The 27484-nt window shown below is 43.2% G+C and overlaps 1 protein-coding gene across 1 annotated transcript in view; it reads left to right on the top strand.

The window, feature by feature from the left end:
• The window catches only part of LOC138258896 (rab GDP dissociation inhibitor beta-like), a 134960-nt gene that overhangs the window by 47974 nt on the left and 59502 nt on the right, over nucleotides 1–27484 (top strand). Inside the window, exons 3-6 of the mRNA XM_069206209.1 lie at nucleotides 7704–7800; nucleotides 17461–17595; nucleotides 20255–20453; nucleotides 25765–25896. Of these exons, the coding sequence (XP_069062310.1) occupies nucleotides 7704–7800; nucleotides 17461–17595; nucleotides 20255–20453; nucleotides 25765–25896 (563 nt within the window). The remainder of the gene's footprint in view (nucleotides 1–7703; nucleotides 7801–17460; nucleotides 17596–20254; nucleotides 20454–25764; nucleotides 25897–27484) is intronic.

Genomic DNA, 27484 nt, shown 5'->3' with positions numbered 1-27484 from the left:
TCACCTTGGAGCAACACTCTGCCTTTATTCTTCATCTCAAGGACTGCATTGTTCACCCCTGCTTTTTATGTGTGGCCAAACCCCTGCACTTCTTCGAGCTTTTGACCTCTTCTCAAACTTTTCCACCTGCACTGGAATACATTTGTGACTCAGCTCAGGGTAATTTCCTAACTAGTCTCTCCTTGGATCATATGTTTTTACTCAGACTTTAGCTCCCTGAAATATTCCCACATAAGTAGTTGTGATATCTTCTTTACCATTCTTGATTCTCCTCTGAGGTAAGCATCTTCTCTTTTTTTGGAGTACTATTAATCTTGAGACCCCCACCACCTTAAATCTTCACCCAGTTGTTTATGTTCAAACCATAAGGAATCAGATTGTTGAGCTTTGGAAGAGAGAGGAGAACATATTTATGCAAAGTATGAAAGACGCCGAAAGAATCTGGCCACCAAAAAGAATACTACTTTTAATGCAAAGTCCCGGCCTCACCTTTGGTAGACTGGCCTGAGGAGCAGGATATCCTCAGATAAAACACTTTTGATACATGTGGAACAAAACACAACAATACACTCCAGAAATACATATCTTAGAAGATCCAAAACATAAAAGTCATCAGGAGAAGAATTTAATAAGTAATAAGCCACCAAGGATTATAGTGTTATAGTAAAAACGCATTGGTATAATTCACAATATCAGTTCTTTTCTTAAAGTAATCATGGATCCTTTTGTAAATTCCACCTCAGTTTGTGGGTGCCACATGGGTACGGACAAAGAGGTCCATAAGGTAACCCAATCTTATGTATGTCAAACAATCCCATATCTTACTGTAGAAGTAGCTGAGGTAACATGGACTATGAGTAAACTTTAACGCCACGTTTCATCGGGTGACCTTACAATTTACTGTGGCTATAAAACCATTCTCATTGGAGTATCCCTTGTGCTGTAACTCATGCACAGGGGCGTGCTGGGTCCCCCGGCAGATTATTTCTTGTGATTGGAGGGGAGGGTGTGGTCTTGCACTAGTTAACCAGAGGTTGTAGCTGCAAGGCTTAGCAAAATGACATGTTAAACACAGACATGCTTTCTCTTCTCATACATGCATTGCATATTATCCAACCCCATTTAACCCACCATATGACATGAGAGACACCACTTCGACTGAACTTCTGCACTCTGTGATCTAAAACTATTCAGCTAGTCAGTTACAAGGGAAGTTTTCTCAATTTGTGACTGATAGAGTCATGGCCCTGATGTATATTATACGTGTGACATTTCTCCACTTCAATTCTTATAAACATTTCAAGGGATCTGAATGTAGTCTCATCCCACCCCAGGGTCATCCCTGTGTCTGTGCCTTGTAAACATCCAGGAGGTGGGAATATTTTGCATTTGTTTCTGTTCATGCCAGGGGTAGACATTATGCCTCATTTTACCTAGATTTTGCACCCTTGTCCCACCTGTAGCCCTACAACAAGCTCCTAAATTCTTCCAATGAGCTAGGGAGAGCAATGGCAGGTGTGTTACCAAAGAACAATTTACACTCGCAGGTTGCTTTTGCTGCCCCGGCAACCGCTCTTTGACGGGCATCATGGCGGTCATGGCAGTGGAAACCCTGTAGGAATCGCTGGAAGTAGACATGGTCACATAGTAGTCTTTCCATGTACGGCCATCACACAGTTCTGTTCCTCTACCCAATCCTTAAGGACCAATTCACTGCTGAAGTAATGAAGACAGTAATTCCCCAGCAATGGCACAGGTCAACTGGAGCAGACAAGCTCTCTGGTAAGTATATGTTGCTTGAATGCATCTGATGAAGGTATTCATTGAGATTGTTGGGTTGTCTAAGGGCTTCAATATGAGGCTAGCGGTCCAAGAACCGCCAGGTTCGCGGTGACGGTTGGACCGCAGCAACTGTGTCAGTCCAACCACCACATTGCAACCTTGGTGTGCGGACCCACCAGAGGACGGCCGTCCTTGCCAAGAACATGATTCCCGACGGGGTGACTGTGGACGGAATTGTATTTAGCCAGGGCGCCGCTGAGCTCAGTGCCACCTGGCTGATTAACTCAGCTTTCCGCCAGCCATTCCATGGCGGGGAGCCAGCTATGGAAAGGCTTGTGGAAAGACAGTACCAGGGGACACGGGGGCCATGCCATGGCATGGGCAGTGCAGGGACCCCTCCCCGCCCAGCACCATCGGAATGCACGCTGTCTACACTGCAGACAGTCTGTATTCCGATGGTTCTGGTGTGCTACAGGATTGGTCTCGGAGCCGGGGCCAATATCGTAGCACTGTTCCCGCTGGTCAGCCTGGCAGGAACGCATATTACAATGTTCCCGCCGGTCAGCCTGGCAGGAACATTGTAATACGCTCGGGGTGGGGGGATGCCACCGGTATGACGGTGGCGTACCCCAACCGCGAGTTTCATGGTCGGGTCGCCCAGATGCCAAACTCATAGTGAGGGCTTAAGACTCCTTGAAGCCCAGCCCTGCCTTACTTTGCGCACATATGTAGAGCTCAGCATTTGAATGCTTCTTCAGCCTCGTGTGTGAGGATCATTCATCAATGGGGTCTTTTTTCGAGTTTTCCACCACCAGGTGTAGGCGACATAAGTCCAGTGCAATATTTATGTCAAGGACACTTCCTCTTTGGTCACCATCAATCATATCTTCTATCTTCTGCTGAAGTCCCTCATGCAGTACTTTGACCAGATATGGGTCCTGAACTCAGTGATGATAGGAAGAGATATTTTTTGGCTTCTTACCTGCCTTGGGGGCTCTCTAATCAATGCCTCACACAATCGTTCAGGTAGCACATCTCGGGTGTACCATTTCTAGATCTACAAGGCATGATACAGGGAAAATGTGGTCCCAAACGCCTCTTAAAACTCATTCTAAAGATCTTCGTACTTGACGTCTCCCCTGTACCATCCCCAAAATTGCCTTTTGATTTACTAGTGCCTGATCTTGTCCCCAAACTTTGGCAGCATTATGGGTTCATCTCCCCAATTCTGAGGTTTTGTTTCTTAACTTATCTACTTTTCTCTCCTTGGTACTCTCAGTAGGGCTCAGTGTTCTCCCAGAATGGGAAGCGATCACCCAGAATTGTCCTTCTCAAGTGTACCCATTGATGTTTCCCTTTTCGTTAATCTCACTAGTGCTCAAAGTTCACATCTTTACTTGTCAGTCCACCCAAGTGCCCAGACTTGTCCCTACAAATATACTTGTGTTTACACTTCAAATAATATATAATGAGTTATTCTAAACGTCACACAGTATCAGGCACAAAGTGTGCATTTAACAAAATTCCATTACAACGGGGTATGATAATTAGAGGCTGGGAAACTTACACCTGATTCCAAAGTTTAGAATCTTGGAATGGATGGTAAATTGACTATTGCAGACATTGGAAATACACTCATAGTTAGCAATTGTGCCATAATAACCATTAATGTGGGCTACTTACCCCACTCTAGATCACCTGTCAGCTTCAAGATTGTGTAGTCAGGACTTGAGCAATTAAGGCTAGTATCTAGGTTAGGCAAGTGTAGTACTAGTATCGAGGCTAGGCCAGTGTAGTACTAGTATCTAGGCTAGGCCAGTGTAGTACTAGTAGTGAGGCTAGGTCAGTTTAGTATTGGTATCTACGGCTAGACCAGTGTAGTACTAATATCTACACTAGGCCAGTGTAGTGTTAGCATCTAGGCTAGGCCAGAGTAGAACTAGTATCCAGGCTAGGAATGTGTAGTACTAGTATCTAGGCTAGGCAAGTGTAATACTAGTATTGAGGCTAGGTCAGTGTAGTATTTACGCTAAGCCAGTGTAGTGTTAGTATCTAAGCTAGGCCAGAGTAGAACTAGTATCTAGGCTAGGCAAGTGTAGTACTAGTATCTAGGCTAGGCAAGTGTAGTACGAGTATCGAGGCTAGGCCAGTTTAGTATTAGTATCTACGGCTAGGCTACTGTAGTACTAGTTTCTAGGCTAGGCCAGTGTAGTAGTAGTATCTAGGCTAGGCCAGTCTAGTACTAGTATCAAGGCCAGGCCAGTTTAGTATTAATATCTACGACTAGGCCAGTGTAGTACTAGTTTCTAGGCTAGGCCAGTGTAGTAGTAGTATCTAGGCTAGGCCAGTCTAGTACTAGTATCGAGGCTAGGCCAGTTAGTATTAGTATCTACAGCTAGGCTAGTGTAGTACTAGTTTCTAGGCTAGGCCAGTGTAGTAGTAGTATCTAGGCTAGGCCAGTCTAGTACTAGTATCGAGGCTAGGCCTGTTTAGTATTAGTATCTACAGCTAGGCCAGTATAGTACTAGTATCGAGGCTAGGCCAGTTTACTATTAGTATCTAAGGCTAGGCCAGTGTAGTACTAGTATCTACACTGGGCCAGTGCAGTGTTAGTATCTAGGCTAGGCTAGTGTAGTACTAGTATGTAGACTAGACCAGTGTAGTATTAGTATCTAGGTTAGGCCAGTGTAGTATTAGTATCTAGGCTAGACCACTGTAGTATTAGTATCTGGGCTAGGCCAGTATGGTATCAGTATCTAGGCCAAGCCAGTGTAGTATCAGAATCTAGATTAGGCCAGAACAGTATTAGTATCTAGGTTAGGGCAGTGTAGTATTAGTATCTAGGATAGGCCAGCGTAGTATTAGTATTTAGGCTAGGCCAGTGTAGTACTAGTATCTAGGCTAGGCCAGTGTACTACTAGTAGTGAGGCTAGATCAATTTAGTATTGGTATCTGCGGCTAGACCAGTGTAGTACTAATATCTGCGCTAGGCCAGTGTAGTGTTAGCATTTGGCTAGGCCAGAGTAGAACTAGTATCCAGGCTAGGAAAGTGTAGTACTAGTATCTAGGCTAGGCAAGTGTAGTACTAGTATTGAGGCTAGGTCAGTGTAGTATTTACGCTAGGCCAGTGTAGTGTTAGTATCTAGGCTAGGCGAGAGTAGAACTAGTATCTAGGCTAGGCAAGTGTAGTACTAGTATCTAGGCTAGGAAAGTGTAATACTAGTATCGAGGCTAGGCCAGTTTAGTATTAGTATCTACGGCTAGGCTACTGTAGTACTAGTTTCTAGGCTAGGCCAGTGAAGTAGTAGTAGTATCTAGGCTAGGCCAGTCTAGTACTAGTATCGAGGCTAGGCCAGTTTAGTATTAGTATCTACGACTAGGCCAGTGTAGTAGTAGTATCGAGGCTAGACCAGTTTAGTATTAGTATCTACGGCTAGACTTGTTTAGTACTAGTTTCGAGGCTAGGCCAGTGTAGTAGTAGTATCTAGTCTAGGCCAGTCTACTACTTGTATCGAGGCTAGGCCAGTTTAGTATTAGTATCTACAGCTAGGCCAGTATAGTACTAGTATCGAGGCTAGGCCAGTTTACTATTAGTATGTAAGGCTAGGCCAGTGTAGTACTAGTATCTACACTGGGCCAGTGTAGTGTTAGTATCTAGGCTAGGCCGGTGTAGTACTAGTATGTAGACTAGACCAGTGTAGTATTAGTATCTAGGTTAGGCCAGCGTAGTATTAGTATCTAGGCTAGACCACTGTAGTATTAGTATCTGGGCTAGGCCAGTATGGTATCAGTATCTAGGCCAAGCCAGTGTACTATCAGTATCTAGGCTAGGCCGGAATAGTATTAGTATCTAGGTTAGGGCAGTGTAGTATTAGTATCTAGGATAGGCCAGCGTAGTATTAGTATCTAGGCTAGGGCAGTGTAGTATTAGTATCTAGGATAGGCCAGTGTAGTATTAGTATCTACTCTAGGCCAGTGTAGTAGTATTAGTATCTAGGTTAGGCCACTGTAGTATTAGTATCTAGACTAGGCCACTGTAGTATTAGTATCTAGGCTAGGCCAGTGTAATATTAGTATCTAGGCTAGACTACTGTAGCATTAGTATCTAGACTAGACCAGTTTAGTATTAGTATCTAGACTAGACCAGTGTAGTATTAGTATCTAGGTTAGGCCACTGTAGTATTAGTAGTTAGACTAGGCCAGTGTAGTATTAGTAACTAGGCTAGGCCAGGCAAGTATGTCGTTTCTACTGACTCATCTCTCAGTAGAGGTGTAAATGCCATGGGCACTTAAGTTAGGCATTTCTTCCTTGAGCCCACACTTTCTCTGAACAACACTTAGATGTTAAGTTCACAGGGCAGACCAAGACTAGGCCTGGAAACTCCATAACCCTTTCTTGATGCAAACAGACAGGGGGCAGTTGAAAGTATACTGGGCCTTTAACACAGTGGGTTAGACATTGTCTAGATTCCCTTTTCCAGCAATATACCAATCAACTATAACACAGCAGCTGTCTACTAACATGCAGAAGGAGAACTCTTTGCAGACTGCATTAATGTCTCCATATCTCTAATAGGTTCAGATAAGTGTATATCTGCTGCAGATATAATCCGCTGTTGCAGTCTTTCCTGACTGCAAACCAGGGCCTCCGCATTGCAAACGCAGTTAAAGTCCTGAGACCTTACACTCTCTAGTGAGATCTCCACACCCGGGGTGAAAGTCTCCGTACGGTAAAGTAAAGAGAAAAGTAAAAAAGTTGAATAAACATGAATAAAAGTTAGCAAAATATTTTTATGTTAAATATTATTTTTAATTAATTTTATATATTTATTTTAAACGTAAAATAAAAGAAACATGCTACAGCATTAATAACTAAGTAATCAATTTTTATTGTACAGTTAATTAAAACCTTAACAAATAAAATTCATAAAAAAGCTCATTAGGACATACATTTTTAGAGTATAGAATGCAGCATAAAATTCAATTTCATAATATATATTCAAATAATGTTATAGTCACCTACTAAAAAACAAGTTATCATCATTAAGAGGAATAATGCAGCTTAGATCAACTAAGACACGCCAGGGCACATCAGATACAGATGCAGTAAAGTGCAGAACTTGTAGACAAAAGGGAAGGAGTCATATTTGGCTCTGCAGGATGTTAGGCGAAAGTGTTGAGAAGACTATTTCTAGGGAAAAGAAGATGGAAGGCTACTGGAAAGGATCTGGAGAAATCGAGACTATACGTGCAAGAGGAATGACCAGTGAAGAACCAATTCGGGAGAAGATCTATACAAGCTATTCTGAGACAATGTTTTTTGCAACCTTGTGGGAAAGTGTTTAACTTTGGAAATGAAGTACATTTAGATATTTGTAAAACTTCGAGGGGTGTTGTATGAATGATAACTTTGTTGGGCTTCCTTTGGATTAAATTAGGGAGTTCCTGGAGAAATAGGAACTTGAGCACACATTGCCTGACTGTGCCACCAGCCACCAAAGAGACAATTAAATCAGGGAAAGATTGAACAAAGTTCTTGTGGTATGATTTGGTGTTCTAGGAAAAGGAAATGATGAAATGGTAGAAACAGCCTGGGTGTATTGTCCTACCAAGAGTTCTACATCAGGACTTTCATCTTTGGAACAAATGACACAAGGGCTCCCACTCCAGATTGTGGAGGTTCTGAAAAGTGGTTTGGCAAAGGAGGAAAAGAAGTAGATTTTTCAGCCCATCCTACCTCTCACCTCACGTCACCTGCAACCTTCCTAGTCTCTCTTACCAAACCAGCCATGGGTAGAGCGACTCTTATCTAAATAGATGTTTGCAGGCAAAGTTACTACAGCTTGGTTCCGCACCTGCTCTTGTTCAATGTTTACTTTCTTGGTTGACGGTGTGATCCCATCTTGAATTTGTTTCTGCAGCTCTACAAAATGTTTAATGCGACTGGATCACCAGACACGATGGGAAGTGGCAGAGAGTGGAATGTCGACTTAGCACCAAAGTTTCTGATGGCCAATGGTAAGTGAATGGCAGAGCACTGTAAATATGTGACTTTTATGGTGGTTCGGTTTGCTTTCTAAAGTGGATGTATCTCCAAAATACTGCAGTGGGAGATAACTCTAGATTGCCATGCAATAGTGGTAACTCCATCGCTAGCGGAAGACCTATGCGCTAGGTAAACTCTAAATTAAGTCTTAAGTTCGTGGCAAAATCAGATTGTTCTGTTTCGTATTATGTAAACACACAGGCTAGCTCAAAATCTGTTAACTCTATTCACTGTTACTCTGTAGTGCAAAACATAAGTGCTTTATACAACGTTTTCTTGGTGCAGTGTTTGTCAAATTAATTCCAACCCACACATATGTGTGCCAAATGCAGTGGGTAAATGTTAGACTTGGCATCCTTGGCGTGGTCTCCCCTAACTTTTTGCCTCTGTTTCCCAGGTTGTTCATGGGTGCTGGACACTGTTTTTGCTGTTTTTTGATACTCTGGGCACTTTACCACTGCTATCCAGTGCTAAAGTGCAAGTTCTCCTATGTAAAATATATGTGTTACTGGCTTTCCATGGCTGGCATTTTTGATTTACTAGTAAGTCCCTAGTACAGTGCACTAGAGGTGCCCAGGACTTGTAAATCAAATGCTAGTAGTGGGCCTGCAGCACTGGTTGTGCCACCCACCTTAGTAGCCCTGTAAACATGGCTCAGACCTGCCACTGCAGTTTCTGTGTGTGCATTTTTAAACTGTCAATTCGACCTGGCAAGTGTGCCCACTTGCCAGACCCAAACCTTCCCTTTTGGTACATGTAAGGCACCTCTTAGATAGGCCCCATGGGTAGCCCCATGGGGAGGGTGCAGTGTATGTTAAAGGTGGGACATGTATTTATGTGTTTTACATGTCCTAGCAGTGAAATATTGCTAAATATTGGTTTTTTACTGTGCAAGGCCTATCTTTCTCATAGGTTAACATGGGGGCTGTCTTTAAATATCATTAAAGTGCAGATTCCCTTTTGGAGCAGAGCGAAGAGTTTAGGGTCTTTGAACTCACAATTTAAAAATACATCTTTTAGTAAAGGTTGTTTTTAGATAGTGTGTTTGAAAATGCCACTTTTAGAAAGTAGGCATTTTCTTGCTTAAACCAATCTGTGACGCTGCCTGTTTGTGGATTCCCTGTCTGGGTCAGTTTGACAGTTGGGGTGTTTGCACCTCTCCTCTAGACAGTGACACAAAGGGAGCTGGGGTGTAGCCTGCATATCCTGATGAGCCATCTGTGCTGGAGGGGAAGGGAGGATTGGTCACTTACACCTGAAAGGGCTGTGCTTGCCCACACACAATGCAGTCTCCAACCCCCTGGTGTGTGTCTGGGGCCTGGCCTGGGAAAGGCAGGATCTTACAAGCAAGAGAGACTTTTCTTTGAAGTTTGCCTGCTTCAAAGCCAGAAAGGGATATAAGTAGTGGATCCAAAACCCATGAAAATTAGATCACTTCTGGAATCAAGAGGAACCTCTGCTAAGGAGAAGAGCTGAACAGCTGAGGAGAAGTGCTGCCCCTGCCTGAGACTGTGCTTTGTTGCGCTATCCTGCAGTTGCTGTGTCTGCCTGTCACAGGGGACAAAGACTGGGCTTTGTTGTGGATTCCTGCTTGAGAAGAATCTCCAAGGGCTTGAACTGAGCTTGCCTCCTGTTTTGATGTCTCAGGGTCATCAAAGACTTCCTCTGCCAGCACCTGGACTCTCTGCTGAGACTCCTGACCTGCCAAATGGTGCCCTATCCAGTCCCAGGGACTTGAAAGGTGAAGTTGGCAGACAAGAACTGACACAGAACGCCGTGCGGGAAAATATTCAATGCACCTTCTGCAACACAGCTGATAAACAACATGCGACCGGCTTCGCGACTGAAATCTACGCTCCACCTGCATCTTGGCTGGGAGATCGATGCTTCGCGGCTGGAGAAACGACGCGCAACACCCACTTACGGAGGCTAATTACAACGCAAACCCCACGCAGCGCAGTTTTCTGATACCGTGCAACCAGATTTTCTACGCATCGTCCCTGGGCGCCCAAGTCAACCCAACTCTGCGCGAATCCGAGGTTCCCCGTCCAGAAATCGACACATCGCTGTATTGCAAGGGAGAAAGACGATGTATTGCCGACCCGACCGGAGAAGGAAACGACGCACGGCCTCACTTGCGAGTAAGAAATCGACACGTTGCTAAACCTTCTGACACATGCTCGCCCGTGTGGCTTTATTTTTTACTCCAACCTGGTACTTTGTGTAACAACAGCATTATCACTGTTTTCTAAGGATTAGGGGCCAGATGTACCAAAACTCCAAATTGCGACTTGCAATTTGCGAGTCCCTGCGACTCGCAAATTGCAAGTCGCAATTTGGAATGCAGAAAGGTGTCTCAGACACCTTCTGCAACTCGCAATGGGGTCGCAAAGACCCACTTCATTAATATTAATGAGGTGGGTGTAGGAGGCTGGCCTGGTTTGTAGTGGTACCAAGGGGTACTTACACTCTGCACCAGGTCCAGTTATCCCTTATTAGTGTAGAAGAGGTGTCTAGCAGCTTAGGCTGATAGAAAAGGGGAGCTTAGCAGAGCAGCTTAGGCTGAACTAGGAGACGTGTGAAGCTCCTACTATACCACTGGTGTCATATGCACAATATCATACGAAAACACAATACACAGATATACTAAAATTAAAGGTACTTTATTTTTTTGACAATATGCAAAAAGTATCTCAGTGAGTACCCTCAGTATGAGGATAGCAAATATACACAAGTTATATGTACACAATACCAAAAATATGCAGCAATAGCAATAGAAAGCAATGCAAGCAATGTACAGTCACAATAGATTGCAATTAGGGCACATAGGGATAGGGGCAACACAAACCATATACTCTAGAAGTGAAATGCGAACCACGAATGGACCCCAAACCTATGTGACCTTGTAGAGGGTCGCTAGGACTGTAAGAAAACAGTGAGGGTTAGAAAAATAGCCCACCCCAAGACCCTGAAAAGTGGGTGCAAAGTGCACCTAAGTTCCCCAGAGAGCACAGAAGTCGTGATAGGGGAATTCTGCAAGGAAGACCAACACCAGCAATGCAACAAAGATGGATTTCTGGACGAGAGTACCTGTGGAACAAGGGGACCAAGTCCAAGAGTCACGATCCAGTCGGGAGTGGGCAGATGCCCAGGAAATGCCAGCTGTGGGTGCAAAGAAGCTGCCACCAGATGGTAGAAGCTGTGGATTCTGCAAGAACGAAGAGGACTAGGAACTTCCCCTTTAGAGGATGGATGTCCCACGTCGTGAAAAAGCTTGCAGAGGTGTTTCCGTGCAGAAAGACCACAAACAAGCCTTGCTAGCTGCAAGGGTCACGGTTAGGATTTTTGGATGCTGCTGTGGCCCAGAAGGGACCAGGATGTCGCCAATTGCGTGAGGAGACAGAGGGGGCATCCAGCAAGACAAAGAGCCCATTCAGCAGCAAGCAGCACCTGCAGAAGTGCCGGAACAGGCACTACGAAGAGGAGTGAACCGGAGCTCACTCGAAGTCACAAAAGAAGGTCCCATGACGCCGGAGGACAACTCAGGAGGTCACGCACTGCAGGTTAGAGTGTCGGGGACCCAGGCTTGGCTGTGCACAAAGGAAATCCTGGAAGAGTGCACAGGAGCCGGAGCAGCTGTAAATCACGCGGTACCCAGCAATGCAGTCTAGCGTGGGGAGGCAAGGACTTACCTCCACCAAACTTGGACTGAAGAGTCACTGGACTGTGGGAGTCACTTGGACAGAGTTGCTGAGTTCCAGGGACCACGCTCGTTGTGCTGAGAGGGGACCCAGAGGACCGGTGATGCAGTCTTTTGGTGCCTGCGGTTGCAGGGGGAAGATTCCGTCAACCCACGGGAGATTTCTTCGGAGCTTCCAGTGCAGAGAGGAGGCAGACTACCCCCACAGCATGCACCACCAGGAAAACAGTCGAGAAGGCGGCCGGATCAGCGTTACAAGGTTGCAGTAGTCCTCTTTGCTACTTTGTTGCAGTTTTGCAGGCTTCCAGAGCAGTCAGCGGTCGATTCCTTGGCAGAAGGTGAAGAGAGAGATGCAGAGGAACTCTGATGAGCTCTTGCATTCGTTATCTAAAGAATTCCCCAAAGCAGAGACCCTAAATAGCCAGAAAAGGAGGTTTGGCTACCTAGGAAGGAGGATAGGCTAGCAACACAGGTAAGAGCCTATCAGAAGGAGTCTCTGACGTCACCTGCTGGCCCTGGCCACTCGGAGCAGTCCAGTGTGCCAGCAGCACCTCTGTTTCCAAGATGGCAAGGGCTGGAGCACACTGGAGGAGCTCTGGGCACCTCCCAGGGGAGGTGCAGGTCAGGGGAGTGGTCACTCCCCTTTCCTTTGTCCAGTCTCATGCCAGAGCAGGGCTGGGGGATCCCTGAACCGGTGTAGACTGGCTTATGCAGAGATGGGCACCATCTGTGCCCATCAAAGCATTTCCAGAGGCTGGGGGAGGCTACTCCTCCCTAGCCCTGACACCATTTTCCAAAGGGAGAGGGTGTAACACCCTCTCTCTGAGGACGTCCTTTGTTCTGCCTTCCTGGGCCAAGCCTGGCTGGACCCCAGGAGGGCAGAAACCTGTCTGAGGGGTTGGCAGCAGCAGCAGCTGCAGTGAAACCCTGGGAAAGGTAGTTTGGCAGTACCAGGGTCTGTGCTAGAGACTCGGGGGATCATGGAATTGTCTCCCCAATGCCATAATGGCATTGGGGAGACAATTCCATGATCTTAGACATGTTACATGGCCATGTTCGGAGTTACCATTGTGACGCTATACATATATCGTGACATATGTATAGTGCACGCGTGTAATGGTGTCCCCGCACACACAAAGTCCGGGGAATTTGCCCTGAACAATGTGGGGGCACCTTGGCTAGTGCCAATGTGCCCACACACTAAGGAACTTAGCACCCAACCTTTACCAGGTAAAGGTTAGACATATAGGTGACTTATAAGTTACTTAAGTGCAGTGGTAAATGGCTGTGAAATAACGTGGACGTTATTTCACTCAGGCTGCAGTGGCAGGCCTGTGTAAGAATTCTCAGAGCTCCCTATGGGTGGCAAAAGAAATGCTGCAGCCCATAGGGATCTCCTGGAACCCCAATACCCTGGGTACCTCAGTACCATATACTAGGGAATTATAAGGGTGTTCCAGTATGCCAATGTAAATTGGTGAAATTGGTCACCAGCCTGTTAGTGACAATTTGGAAAGAAATGAGAGAGCATAACCACTGAGGTTCTGGTTAGCAGAGCCTCAGTGAGACAGTTAGTCATAACACAGGTAACACATACAGGACACACTTACGAGCACTGGGGCCCTGGCTGGCAGGGTCCCAGTGACACATACAACTAAAACAACATATATACAGTGAAATATAGGGGTAACATGCCAGGCAAGATGGTACTTTCCTACTGTGGGTCGCAGTTTGCGACCCCATTGCGAGTAGGGGCACTCACGGGATGGTGGCCTGCTGGAGACAGCCCCCTTTTAACGCCGCATGCTCTGAGCAGAGTTTAAAAATGCCCAAAAAAATTACGCAAACAAACCTCTTAGATTTCTTTGCTCCATTTTATTGGCCACCCCTAATAGGGGAACGCCCCTTTTCAATACATTATGCCTGGAGTAGGCATAATGCAGCGCAAAGGATTACAAAGTGGCGCAATGCATGCATTGTGCCACATTGTAAACATGGCGTGGGGAAAAGGCCACCTTAGCGCTTCCTTAGCATAAAAAATGATACTAAGGTGGTGCTAGCCCTCTTAACTCAGGGCCTAGGAGTCAGGGAAGATCCCTGAGGATCGCCAAACCGGAGCTTTTTACTACCAGCTGAACAATGGGACATTGTTATTGTTTGATATCTATTACACAGAAAAGACTGAACCCAACTTAACGCTTCACCATAGATAACCATCTCCGTCAATCTTTGTGGAAGAAAGGGATGAGAGTCAGTGTTGAAAGCTGCCATCTAATATAAAAGAATGAGGACAGCATTAATACCTCAACTGTTATCTTTATATGCTCTTAGACTTGCAGTGAACTATTTTCCATACTAGTTGTGGACTGGACCCTGATTGTGGCGAGTGTAAACAGCATACAATCTGTAAACATCCTGTCTGTATACAGGCCTGAGCACCAGGATACTTGTAAAGTCAAAGTGTGATTTCTGTGTATTTTACAGAAAGAAAGAAATAAAGTCCCAGTTGTTCCAAATATTCAGATAATTGTGAAGTATACAGTAAAACTTCCAAACTATACTCAATAATATAAAACAATTATGACAATAAAACTAGCAGCATAATATAACTAATATATCTCTAATTAATAAAAACAATATTTCATACAGATATATTAAGGTAAACAGTATTACATATAACAATTTTTAAAAAGTTTATACGTCTATAAAAAGGCGATATTCTTACAATCTATTTTTTGACAACTTATTGTGGCCCCATGATATTTTTTAAATAATGTTTTGGCCATTCTTTGTTTTTTTTGTCTTGTAACCTAAGATATTAACAATTATTAAGTATTTTGCAAATAAAAATATGCAGATGAATATGATCTTCTATCGATGTCAACATAGCTTATTTGTTACTGGACATCCTTTGAGCAGTTAGTCAAAAGAAAATCTTACTGTGTTCCCACTGAACATTGACTGTTTGACTGATGAATGTAGTGATGTTCATAGAGATGAAAATAAAACATCTCTTTGTAAGTTTCCACGCTGAGATACGGATCTTCATTGTCTAATGAAGCATAGGTACTAAGATCATCTAGGAGCTGTTTGACTGCTTTGACGTCCCACAGACTTGTGAGAGTACTTGGAATGATAATGTCGTCCAATGAAATGGGCAGTTCATGTGGTATTTGGACCACTATTTGTGGCCTCAGAACCTGATATAGAACCCTCTCTCCCAAAATGCCACCAAGTTAATGGTCCTGTTAATGGTTGAAAGGTTTGTCACAACAGATATGCTTTTTTTTTTTTTTTTTTAAGTCTTTGTATTATTGAAACCTCATTTAACCACAAGTTAATGGTCCAAGTAATGGCTAAGCAGTAATTTTACAGCATGATAGCTCCTTGCCATGGTGATGGAATGTACATAATATGGCCCAAGCAACAGGTGACCATCCCTCTAAATTGCATTCTAAAGCTTCAGACCTTGCCAAAAGAGATGGAAAAAGAAAAACTTTAACTTCTTCGAGCTTTGGATCATCTTTTTATATCACAATTTCTTGCAAAAGAATTGAACCTTTCCCTGTTGGAGAGTCCAGTGGTGCTGTGGATTCAGTCCATGTTGAAGCAAGTGCCGATATTTAAGTCGCTTGTCGCACGAAATCAGGTTTGGTTGAGTTTGTCTGGTGTAAAGCTGGAGACTCAATGGCCTATCTCAGTTTGGCTGATTGCTTCATGGGATAACTCCAGAACAAGCACAGAATGTATTGAGCTAATCTGGAGGCACTTTGTCATTGGTGGAGTGCAGGGGGGGATGCTAAAAGGAATCAGATGCTTCTAAATGTGCTCAATTGACAACATTGTGATTTCTTAGCACCAGGCAATGAAGAAGCATTACATAGCTAGTGTTTCTGTCATGGACTCTCGGGACTTACCAGAAGTCTTTGTTCTGTGGAGGTACCATAAATACACAGAGGCTTGACCCAGCTCCCCCAAAACTCTCTCCAGACTCACTCCAGACCCACATGAATTCAGTGTGGATCACAAATACCCAAAGGGAATGGGGAGTGGGCTAAGAGACAAAAATAGCAAGTACATGGCTTTCTTCACATCAGACAGACTTTTGTAAGCACAACTTCTATGTTCTGGTCTACAAAAGGAAATGAAACATCCGTTTTTTTTTTTACTACTTTTATAAGCTAGATTCTAATATCATTTTATTTAAAAGCAAAGCAAACTACTACCTTGTGTACAAACACCTCATTCTCAGCTACTGTCCTTACATTTCTTAAAATATGTAAGTGTTTTTATAAACAAAACATTCCCCAGTGGTCAATATTTATGCTGACAGCCTCTATAAAGAGAGAGTAATGAAATATGTGTTAAAGATCTCATCCTATTTGTAACACTCACTTGAAAAAACAAATGAAATGCCACAGTATTTCAGGAGGTGACTTAACAGCACTCACAACTCAGTAAATTTCACACAATGAGCTGAAAGCTCTTTCTTTGTTTTCAAATGCTATAATTCCCAGTTTACAATGGTCATTCAATAGAGTGAATAGAGTCACATGCAAATCCTTGCAAGAGATTATTGAAGTTCAAGAAAAGGCAGTGGTGTGTAAAACCAGACCTTCCCACCGACTCCCAAAACCATTAGTGGTGGCAAGAGAAGCAGACACCAAAGGCAACATGAAGAATAAAGTGTTGTTCCAAATCTCCACACTTTTCAAGACTCGGTGGAAAGTCTGGGAAGCAATTTGATTCACTTTGTTTTCTCCTTTTATACTGAACATTCAAGATGACTGCTACAACAAAATCTCATAAAATGAGATTTCCAAGTCTCATAATATTTAGTTTTAGATTTAGTTTCACTTTGTGGCGTTCTTGTCCACAGCAACCACCATCCTGGATTAGGCATCAAGGCAAATAAATGCCTGCAATAGAATTGTGTTAAGAACTTTTGCAGTGATTCAATTTCCTTTTATTACAGCCTTTGAGCCCACCTCTGTATTCTTCTTATGCTTATCCATGATCATGACAGTTTCTATCCCAAGAGCTGGAACAGGTAGTCTGTTTCATGGCCCCAACGGTACTTTTAAGGAATCCATTCGTGGACTGGTTCTCCTACATGCAGGAGATACCTGTCAACACCTTTAGCTTCTTGTTAGCAAGTTTTCCTCTCAAATTTAGGATATTTTGCATCATATTCACATGTGTGCTCAGTGAATCACTTTGCATATCTGCCTTTCCTGGAAGCAGCAAGTCAGGAATTTTTTTTGTCATGTATAAGTTTGTATGGTGTGACATTATGGTTTGCACTGCCGCAAGTTACTGATATATATTGTGGTATAACAACTTTCCTTGTCCAAGACCCTCAAAGTCAAGGCTTGTTTAAGCATACCGTTGGTTCACACAACAATTGCATTTGATTCTGGATGGAATGGATGTGAGAATAGAATGCGTACTACCAGATCAGACATGGCACCAACAAATGAAGTGACAAACACCAGATTGTTCTTCATATGAAATGTATGCACCACTCCCATAACTACTAGGCACTACAAGCCTTTTATGACCATGAGAGCACTCACAATCTTTTGTGGCCATACCCATAGGAATCTAGAGCATGAAACGACTACAACCAATATGTAGTTTCTTTGGTTGACAATTGGCAACATGCCAATATGATGAAAACAATTGTGGTCCAAGGTGGTCAAAGACTGCTGCATAATGCACTCAATTTTCTTGTTAGTTTATTTATGTACCGGACTTTTAAAAAACATTAATTATCAAATAATGCTTGTTAGATGTGTTATTTTTATTTTATCTCATCTTACCTTCAAGCAAAGAAAATAAATGTATTACTCCACTTTAAATATTTTTCCTCTTTTGAAATAAAAAGTGTGTTTCTCTTCCATGCCATCCCACCTTGTTTGCTTCCTTCAAGGTCAGTTAGTGAAGATGCTGCTTTACACAGAAGTTACACGATACTTGGATTTTAAAGTGGTTGAAGGGAGTTTCGTATACAAATCTGGAAAAATTCATAAGGTGCCTTCAACAGAGGCAGATGCTCTGGCTTCTGGTAAGTAGTCATGTTTTCTCTTACAAAAAAAATTCTGTTTTGTTAATCTTATTTGCACACAAAGAGATATGAGCCAATGATAAACATATAAAAAGAAGAAGTAAGAAATAGGTTGTACCTGGATTGGAAGCCATAATTTATGTATCAATAATGGGTCAAGTTGGTGATATGTGGCATTAGTAAGAAATGGTTTATCCGTTGTTGCTGTTGATAAGTGCAAAGAGGAAAATTTCAGCAGTGACCCTTTGAATTAGTTTCCTTGCTGCACTGAGATAAAACCTGAGCTGTAATAGACATCCTAGTTATCCAAGGCTTGCATCTGTCTTGTCTTTCCATCTGATACCATATCCTAAGCTCAACAACTTGGGATATGTTACTCTGAATAAACTTTTATGAAGACATACTATTATGAAGTAATGTGTGGGAAAATACTAGTTATAACAAATACAATTTTAAAATACTATAGCAACAAACAAAATGACACAACTCTGTGCACCGGCTTAATATGCTACCTACTAGGGCTTAACACACAACACAACCTGAGTGTTTAGGCGACAACAACACCTGGCAGTTTTTTTTCAATATATTACAGGTGTTGTCAGTATAGACCGTGTGTCTCTCTATTTAACCCAACAGCCCACTTCACAATTTCACCTATAGGTTTCTCCTTTAGCAGGTACTTTGTGCTGTTGGTGCAAGGAAATGTGTCAAGCTACGAGGATAAGCAGAGCAATCCAAAGTGAATCCTCAACTTCTCCTAAGCTCTAATACTGACATGAATGAGAAACAGACTGATATACACCTTGAAGAGAATATGTTTGAAGGGAATGAGAGAAAGAGAGAAATACTGGAGACAGCTACTTGTCATCCGAAAGGAAGCCCCAGTCATCAGAAAAGTGGTAGGATCTAGGAAGCCCGACCAAAATAGTATAACTGATGGCATAAATAACAGAAATTAGGAAGTGCTAGACACAGTAGTTCCATCAAAATATTCAGCAATGAACCCTCTGTGCTTGTTGTGCTCTTTCCCTGTTGATGCCATTGAAACAAAGTTCATGGAAGGCCTATACGTTTCTATGGGAGCGTCATTTTAATGCCTGATTTAAGCAGGCGTTAAAAATGACGCCAAAAATGGTGCAATGAAACTTTGTAGAGTTCACTGCACCATTTTTGCAGACCTCCTAGTGCTGGAACACCCCCCCCTTGCATACATTATGCCTGGCAGAGGCACAATGTGGCGCAAGGGGGTGCAAAGTGGTGCAATGCGAGCATTGAGCCACTTTGAAAATACGAAGCAGCAAAAAAGACTTCTTAACGCCACATTATCGTAAAAGAAAATGATGCTAATGTGATGCAGGAAGGTGCTAGGGGCTTGTAAATATGCCCCTCTGTATCGCTGTGTGTCTAAAGCACAAATACACTAAGTGCAATAACTTAGCACTTAAGGCTCTATACCGTTTAACTCTTAGGACAAGATTTCATAAAAAGTGGCGTGGCACAGGGCTGCACCAAAATAGGCAGCGCAGTGCTGCGCCAAAATGCAGGGATGCACCATATTTGCTAAAATACGGTGCACCCCTATGTTTCCCCCTGCACCGGTGCTAAATATAGCTGCAAGCGACAACGCAGGCATCCTTGCACCAACGGCCGGCTTTAGCTGTGGTGGCGCCCTGTGCGGCAGTCTTTTTTGGTGCCCCCGCACCATATGACCACCTTCTTGGATTCACTCACTACCACCCTCATCTCTCTATAGACCCCCATTCACACACATTCATTTGTTTTAAATCACTTATAAAGACTGGCTTTACTAATCCACTCAGCTATCTACAGAAAATATAGTTCTCTTCTTTGCAGCAGGCATATTAACAGTGTATACTACTTTATGGCGAGTCAAAGCTGCTGCTAGACAAAACTTATTTCTCTCTCCCTAGCAGGAACATTAACCACAAGCGGTATCTTGACGTTTTAATTGTTTCCTGAAGGCTGATCGCACATGGAACTTTTCAGCAGGTGCTTTTAAATTGCAAGTTTCGTAAGTCTTGCTAAACACAGCGCCCCCCAGAGGTCAGCGCCCTCCAATCCAGGTTAGCACCCGGTGCTGCTGCACTGCTTGCACCACCCGAAAGCCGGCCCTGCTTGCACCATAGTGCAAAGGTGTCTGCATTGAAGGAAATGATTTTTCATGTGCAGGAAGGTGTCTCTTCCTGCACATAAACAATCTACAATGGTGATTTGGCACTTCTATGTGTGCTTCAAAATGCATATAAGTAGCAAATCGTCATTTTTGAATGATTGTTTGCAGGAAGGGACACCTTCCTGCGCATAATCGATCGTTCATGGGCTTTTGCTCTTTCTATGTGTGCTGCATACATGCACATTGAGGGGGAGCGCACACCACTCCCCCTCCCTGCCGGTCATATCTCATGGCCCTGCACCTTTAAAAATAAAACGATAATAAACATTGTTTATTATTATTATTTTTTTAAGGGTTTGCTGCTGCTGGCTGGGGGGCGACGCTCCTCTGCAATAGCGGGGAAGCTGCCCCTGTTATTGACCAAAAGGTGGCACTAAGGCCTTATAAATCTGGCCCTTAATGTTTGCATTTCTCTGATTGAAAAGCCCTGCTGGGTGTGAGAATCATTTTATTCTTTTCTTCCAGATCTAATGGGCATTTTTGAAAAACGTCGATTCCGCAAGTTCCTGCTCTTTGTGGTGAACTTTGAAGAGCAGGACCCCAGGACCCACCAGGATATCGATCCCAAGCGCATGACGATGAGGGAGGTGTACCGGAAGTTCGATCTAGGACCGGATGTCATCGATTTCACTGGCCATGCTCTGGCTCTCTACAGGACTGAAGAGTAGGTGGATGGACGACCCAGATCCAGTCGCGGCTTGCTGCTATTTAAAGGGGCAGGGCGGGTGTGGCACACGTGGGGGGATCAGGGCGGGAGAACAGGAGGGAGATGTTTAATTAAAAAAAAAGAAACACACCTCTTTGTTGCCACCGCTCCTCTGTCCCTTGTAGCTCCAGCTGCAAGCCCAGGCTCCCAGCCTGCCCTGCGGCCAATCCTGACGCTGCTCAGAGCAGCAACAGGGATTGGCTAGGAGCACCCAGTCATGGCGCTCGCAGGCAGACTGGGAACTATGCAGGCTCTCTCCAGCCAAGCAACTGTGTCCAGCCCAGCAACTGTGTTGCTGGGCTGGAGAGAGCCTACTGTGCATGTGTGTTTGCCTGGCAGAGACGGGCGGCCAAACACACATGTGCTCTGTGCACTCACCTCCAGTGCTTGTCACTCCCAATGCCCCGCCGCTTTTCAAGAAAACAAAAATAAACAAGGTTTATTATCCTTTTCCTAAAAAGGTTTTGCAGCTGCTGGCGGGGGCCGGCAACGCTCCTCCACCCTAATGGAGGAGCCGCCCCTGCCCAGACCCTACCTTTGTGTGTTTGTGATATTAGAAGACACTGATACTGTGCTGAAGTGGCTATACTGACCTGCACGCCATGCACTAGTGCAAGTACAACGCATGGACATGTGTGCGCATTGTCTTTGCACTTTTACGAGTCACCCTTTTCAACTTAAATTACCTCAAAGGGCATTCCTAGAGACCGCGTGGGAGAAGGGGTCAGGCCTAGGACTAAGTGAACCCCCGCTTCAGCAGCTAGAAAGAAAGGTGCATTACTAAAAAATGGAGAGAAATATAGACGAGTGGATGCATAAGAGAGTGAAAGGATGGATGGATAGATGAGCGTGCAAACGTCAAATGTGTGAAAGGACAGGTGATTAGGAGAAAGAATGCGTGGAGGAGTGGGTTAAAAGATGTGTGGATAACTCAATGAGAAAATGCATGACTGGGTGGATGAGTGAGTGAAAGGATGCGTAGATGGGTGGGTGGAAGAATGGTGGTTTAACTGGAAATCTGAGAGGATGAATGGGTGGGTGAAAGGATGGCAGAATAATTAGAAATCTGAGAGGATGACTGGGTGATGGACGGGTGGACAAAAGCAGCAATTGATGGCTGAAAGGCGTTAATGATGGATGGGTATGTCAAATGATGGATGGATGGGTGGGTGGATGTATGAATGGATGCTTACATAGATGATGGATATGTGAATGCATGGATAGATGGAATGGTTAATGGATGGATGGAATGGTGAATGATTCAGTGATGAGTGAATGAATGAATGAATGGATGTCAGGATGTGGATATCACCAGTTAGATGAAGGATGAAATGATGATGGGTAGATGCCTGGATGGAAGTGACAAGGGAGCTCTTCTATGGAGGTTCGGGCTTACTTGCATCACGTGCTTGGTGCCATCAGAGCTTTTGTTCTAAGTGGAGGGGCATTTAAATTTTCTCTCGATTCCCTTGGGTCAGGCATAGTGCGTACAAATTTGACATTCAAGAAACAAAACTGAAATTGCAAATGAAATTGAAAAGCATTTGGTGCCCAAAAAGACATTCACTCACACTCAAACAGCATTGAGAAATTTGCTACAAATTTAAAAGGAAATGTACAGGAGTAAATGTCAGGGTTTTTGTGAATTGGGCAAGCTCCATACAATGTGCAGACAAGGCACATGTGCTATTAAGAAACGATGAACCAGTCAGCTTTTTTAGTGATTAGCATTACTTCACCCTCCTTTACTACATCCTGGATCATTTACACCAGTGTAACTTGGAAGATTTTGTAATTTAGGTAAACAGGAGTGATGTACAACCATGTGCAGGTGTATGCCCTAGCTGAACCTGATTGTGTGACTCAGGCCCTCTGGCACTTGGGGGCTCTAGCTTCAGTTTAAATGTCATGCTTGTGTCTGGAATGCTTTGGGTCTGAAGTCTTTCTTGAAGAGATAGCCCTAGGTAAGCTTAATTCATCCTATGTCTTATGGACGATGCAAAGTTTTAAAGTGATGATGGTTCTGACGGCTCACCAGAATAATGCATCCACCGGTAAGATCTGTGCTTGACTGCGTGGCCACGCGTTCGAATTCCACAAATCCACTCGTTTTCATCCTCATGAGGTCTATAAAACGAGACCATCTTACTGCTAACTTCTGATCTATACAATAAGGGTGGCCAATTTAAAAAAAACATTCCGGTCACTTAGATGTGCCAAAGATTTTCTTTAATGTGGCAGACTTCATGGCCTTATTTGCAGTGTCATAATTTGTGGTTTTGACTGTGGAGTATTCTTATGACTGGAGAAACCTGCACGTTTGACAGTTTTACCTCTAATCAGAAAGCACTGAAAAGGGAGTTGAGTGATTAAGTGGAGATTGGTGCAGGAAAATGCTTGTGTCTCCCATACATTTGGTGGTGTATGCAGCATGACATATTACATAAGGAGTTAGCGGAATACATTTTCCACCGGAAAGAATGCTTTCCAGATAGAGAATGAAAGATTGCACGTGCTAATATCTACATCATCTATGGGGGGTGTATGTTGGTAGATAACCACATGGCAGTAGGAATAGGTATAGAAATGTATTATTTGTGTAGATTGCCATGTATAGTATTGAGGATATTTATGAGTCTCCTAAAAGTTGGGTGCCTGTGCAAATCCTTAGAATGAACCAACATGCTTAAACTGCAGACATTTACAAAACGCTATGTTAAACAGCCTCATGTTACTCAGTCAGGATCACGCACACGTCTCAGAAGTGAGGATCATGCAAATGGCTTTAAAGATCAAGAGCATACAAACATCTCAGAGGTCAGGATATGCAAATGTCGCAGAGATCAGGATCATGCAAACTTCTCTGAGATCAGGATCATGCAAACGTCTCAGAGGTCAGGACCATGCAAACGTCTCAGAGATTAAGTGCATGTAAACATTTCAGAGGTCAGGCACATGCAAATACCTCAGAAGTCAAGAGCATGCAAACATCTCAAAGGACAGGAGCATGCAAATGTCTCAGAGGTCAGGAGCACGCAACCATCTCAAACTCATGACCATGCAAACGTATCAAGACTCAGGATCATGTAAGCATCTCAGAAGTTAGAGGCATGCAAACTATTCAGAGGTCAGGATCATACAAACGTCTAAGAGAGCCGGAGTATGCAAACGTCTCAGAGGTCAGAAGCATGCAGATGTCTTAGAGGTCAGGGGTATACAAACATCTCAGAAGTCAGGAGCATGGAAATGTCTCAGAAGTCAGGAGCATGCAAGCTACTCAGAGGTCAGGATCATGCACACCCGCAGGCAGGGTGACAATATTTTTAGTATTCTACACACCATGAATCAGCCAAACAGACTAAGCTCACTGCCAGTGAGGAGGTTTCTAGATTTAATTTGCAGTGACATATTTTGCTCAATATTCTGGCATACAGCCACTGGTCTACCACCTGTAAATTAAGCACTTTTAGTGGTAGTTCTGTGCCGTACACAATGAAAAAAGTATGCAGATTTGCTTACCCTTAGTATTGAGACAAAGCCTACTCTAACAAACCCACATATGCAGTATTTCAGGTGGAGAACAGAAGAAGAGTTTTTTAAAACAGTTAAACATATTTAGGAAAGAGAACCTGATGTACAAAGACAAACACCTTTCAACAACAATGAGTAGCATCATCTGGACGATCATATCACGTTATCCACAGCGCTACAAGGCATCAGAACTTTATCAGAAAAGCTAAGTTGAAAGATCAAATTTGAACATTTGAATAGTTATTCAAACATTATAAATAGTAGGAAAAGGTTGTGAGAAATTGAATGTCGTCTATGAAAATCTGGAAGTTAACAGTTCAATTCCATTCTATGTTCTAATATTAAATGCTGCTGTATAAAGTACCCACCGCACTGTGAAGTAGCCGCCACCCCAACGCACCACTCTCCTGTAGTAGTAACTCCATCATTCACCCCTTTCAGTAAAAGTTTGCATTTCACACCAGCTGAACCTTGCACTAGCCCATAACCGACCCTTCTTCTGACCCTAACAAGTCTAGCACTAATCCGCACAGATTTCCTCACCATTGCGTTCTCCTTAACTCTAACCCTAATCTGACTCCTAAACCTGGTGGAAACCGTATCCCTAACTTTAACCTTATCACTTTCCCTTACTAGATCCCTAAACCCTTAACCATACCATATGTGCAAACTACTTCCGAATCTGTGCTACTCTTTTCAAAAGTATTCCCTTCAACCTAGTGGATTTTAGGCTTAGAAATATTATTAATACTTATAGTTATTATCATTATTATTATTATTGGGTTCACTATCATATATTATTATTATTATTATTAATAATAGTAGTAGTAGTAAGCCATGCAATATTAATGCTGAGAAACTAAAAGGCATAATGATTCAAATAATAACAACAGCAATAATAATAACAGTAACAACAATAATAATTTCACTATTATTATTATTATTGTTATTATTGTTAATTATTATTATTGTTGTTATTGTCATTATTACTAATACAAGTGCTAGTTCTTGCTGTTGATGAAAATAATAATAATTAATATTATGCTATTAATAACAATTGGTCATTATGCCTTCTATTTCTAAACATTAATATTGCATTGCGTTATTATTAACACTATTAGTGTTACTGATACAGTTATTGTTATTATTATTGTTGTTTCATCGCTCTTCTTGTTTATATTTGTGTACAAGGTATAATTATCTTAAGTCCAATTTACATTGCCAACAATGTGATAAGATCATTAACAATACTCAGACAGTTTAGTCTTAGTGTTTTTGGTCTTATTATTACTATATTACTAACTTCCATGGTTTATAATAGGGATTGCAGCATTAGAAATAAAAATAATGTTATTATTTTACAATAGGAGTTATAATATTAATACCAATAATTATGAGAATGATGTCTGTATTATTTGACGTACCATAACTGTTATTAAAATGTTAGCAACATCATCATTATTTTAAATATTGGCCTTGGAGTTCGAGTGATTCTAGTAGTACGCACCAACGAATAAAAAAAACATAAAACTATGTTAAAACTTTAGTATTAAAAGTGTTCATTACTCCTTAAGCTTTTAACTAGAGAAAGAAGAAAGGTGTGGAATGGTGTAGATGGGGTGCTTTGTTACAAAAGGTTTCAAAGACTATAACTCTATGAAGTAAGAATTTGTCCACAAGGAACAGTATGTTTGAAGTGGACCAGAAACTCCTCCTTGATATGATTGTTGTGTTCCAGGTTCCTGGATAGACCCTGTCTGGAGACCATCCAGCGCATCAAACTCTACAGTGAGTCGTTGTCCAAGTACATCAAGAGCCCTTACCTTTACCCTCTGTACGGGCTCGGGGAGCTGCCGCAGGGATTCGCCAGGTGAGTGCGAGGATGTGATGAGTGAACGAGGTACATAGCAGAGAAGTAGACCAGAGGTTACTGCAGATGGACTGGAAAAGGGCAGCAGAAACTGAAGACAAGCTGGCTGTTTCAGGGTGAATGAATGTGCTGCACTGATTAGCAGACTACACTCATGCTTCTTTTCTCTGTTGTTGACACTCTGTCTCACCTGGTGCATTATACCTCATTGTAAGCTTTCCTTCCCTGTCATTTACACTCTCTCTCACCTGGTGTATTATACCTCATTGTAAGTTTTCTTGTCTACTTTCTCTGTTGTTTACACTCCCCAGATAGGATTTCTAAACTTCTCTTTGTGTCAGATTCTGCTTTCTCCTCTTCCCTTTTTTTCCAATTCATGTTTTTGGGGAATGGCCCGGGGGATGTGAAGACACACAGACATGCCTCTTAGCTGTAGTCTGATCCAGGACATCAGAGAGAGTGCCAGTGGATGGGGCTGCCCTCTGGAGATGAGAGAATACATCTTCTTGTGACCGTCCCTGTGTTTTCTCTAAAGAAGGCTGTGTAGCTAGATCTGTAGGTTCTGGAGGTCCCATGTTACGTGCAGCACACTGACAGTGGATGTTCAGACATCAGGCCAACTCAGTGAACCAAACTACTCACCAGAAGTGCTGAAAAGTGCAATGTGGATGGAAGAGCTACGGGGAGGTGGGAGGCCGGCCAAAATACTTGTTTCTTTCTCTGCTCAGGTGGCACCCCTGAAGACTGGATCACCATTCCAGAAGACTGCTAAAGCATCTATGCCTGCTCAGTGCCTGCAGTGTCCCTCAGCTGCTGGGCAGCAGGCAACTGCTAGAATGGGGGAACATCATGATGACTCTATCCAGTGAAATAATCCATGAAGCTTGGCTCAGGCATCTCATGCCTTAGGCACTGCCCCAGGAAAAGCCTAGCTAGGTCTCTTGGGCACAGGGATCATTCTCTGCATCAACTCCACTGCTCACCCCTCTCAGGTGCTGCTGAGGCCAGGAAACAAAAGGCACCCTCCACAACCCTGCAGTACTTAGGGGATGCGCGTACCCTAACCAGAACTCTGCAAGACGTTTTGCTACAATTTCTCTGCAGTGGCCATCTGAAACAAAACAGACCAAGCAGGAAGCCTACCAAAGATTACCTAGGAAGTTACAAGTGTATTTCAAAACAAGACCAAAAGAAAGCTTAAAAAAAAAGAAATAAATGAGTCAACCTCACTTTCTAGGTCATGGACTATCTGCCAGCCAGAAGACAAACAGCCAGGCTAAACAGCCAGGCATAAACCAGGTCAACAAAGATGTTTATTGTGCTGTTAATAAGAGCTGGAGAATCTTGCTCGTTTGCTTTGTTTTGAGACAACCTGGCGCCAGACATGGGAAGTGTACTCAATCTTTGTGAATAATTAAAGCTTGAGAAAAAAATGTTACATGCTTTGTGAGATTGTTGGAATTGGAAGGTAGAGCAGAGCTGAGGCCTCTGGGGCTGCTCTTTTCTGCATGGAATGAATGTGAGAAGAAACCTGTGACCAATTTCCTTTGTATCGTCCTCATAAAAGTACTTCAATCAATGTAGACCC

This window comes from Pleurodeles waltl, chromosome 9 (assembly GCF_031143425.1).
Source record: "Pleurodeles waltl isolate 20211129_DDA chromosome 9, aPleWal1.hap1.20221129, whole genome shotgun sequence".
Lineage (NCBI taxonomy): Eukaryota > Metazoa > Chordata > Amphibia > Caudata > Salamandridae > Pleurodeles > Pleurodeles waltl.
This window is presented reverse-complemented; position numbering and strand designations above follow the sequence as displayed.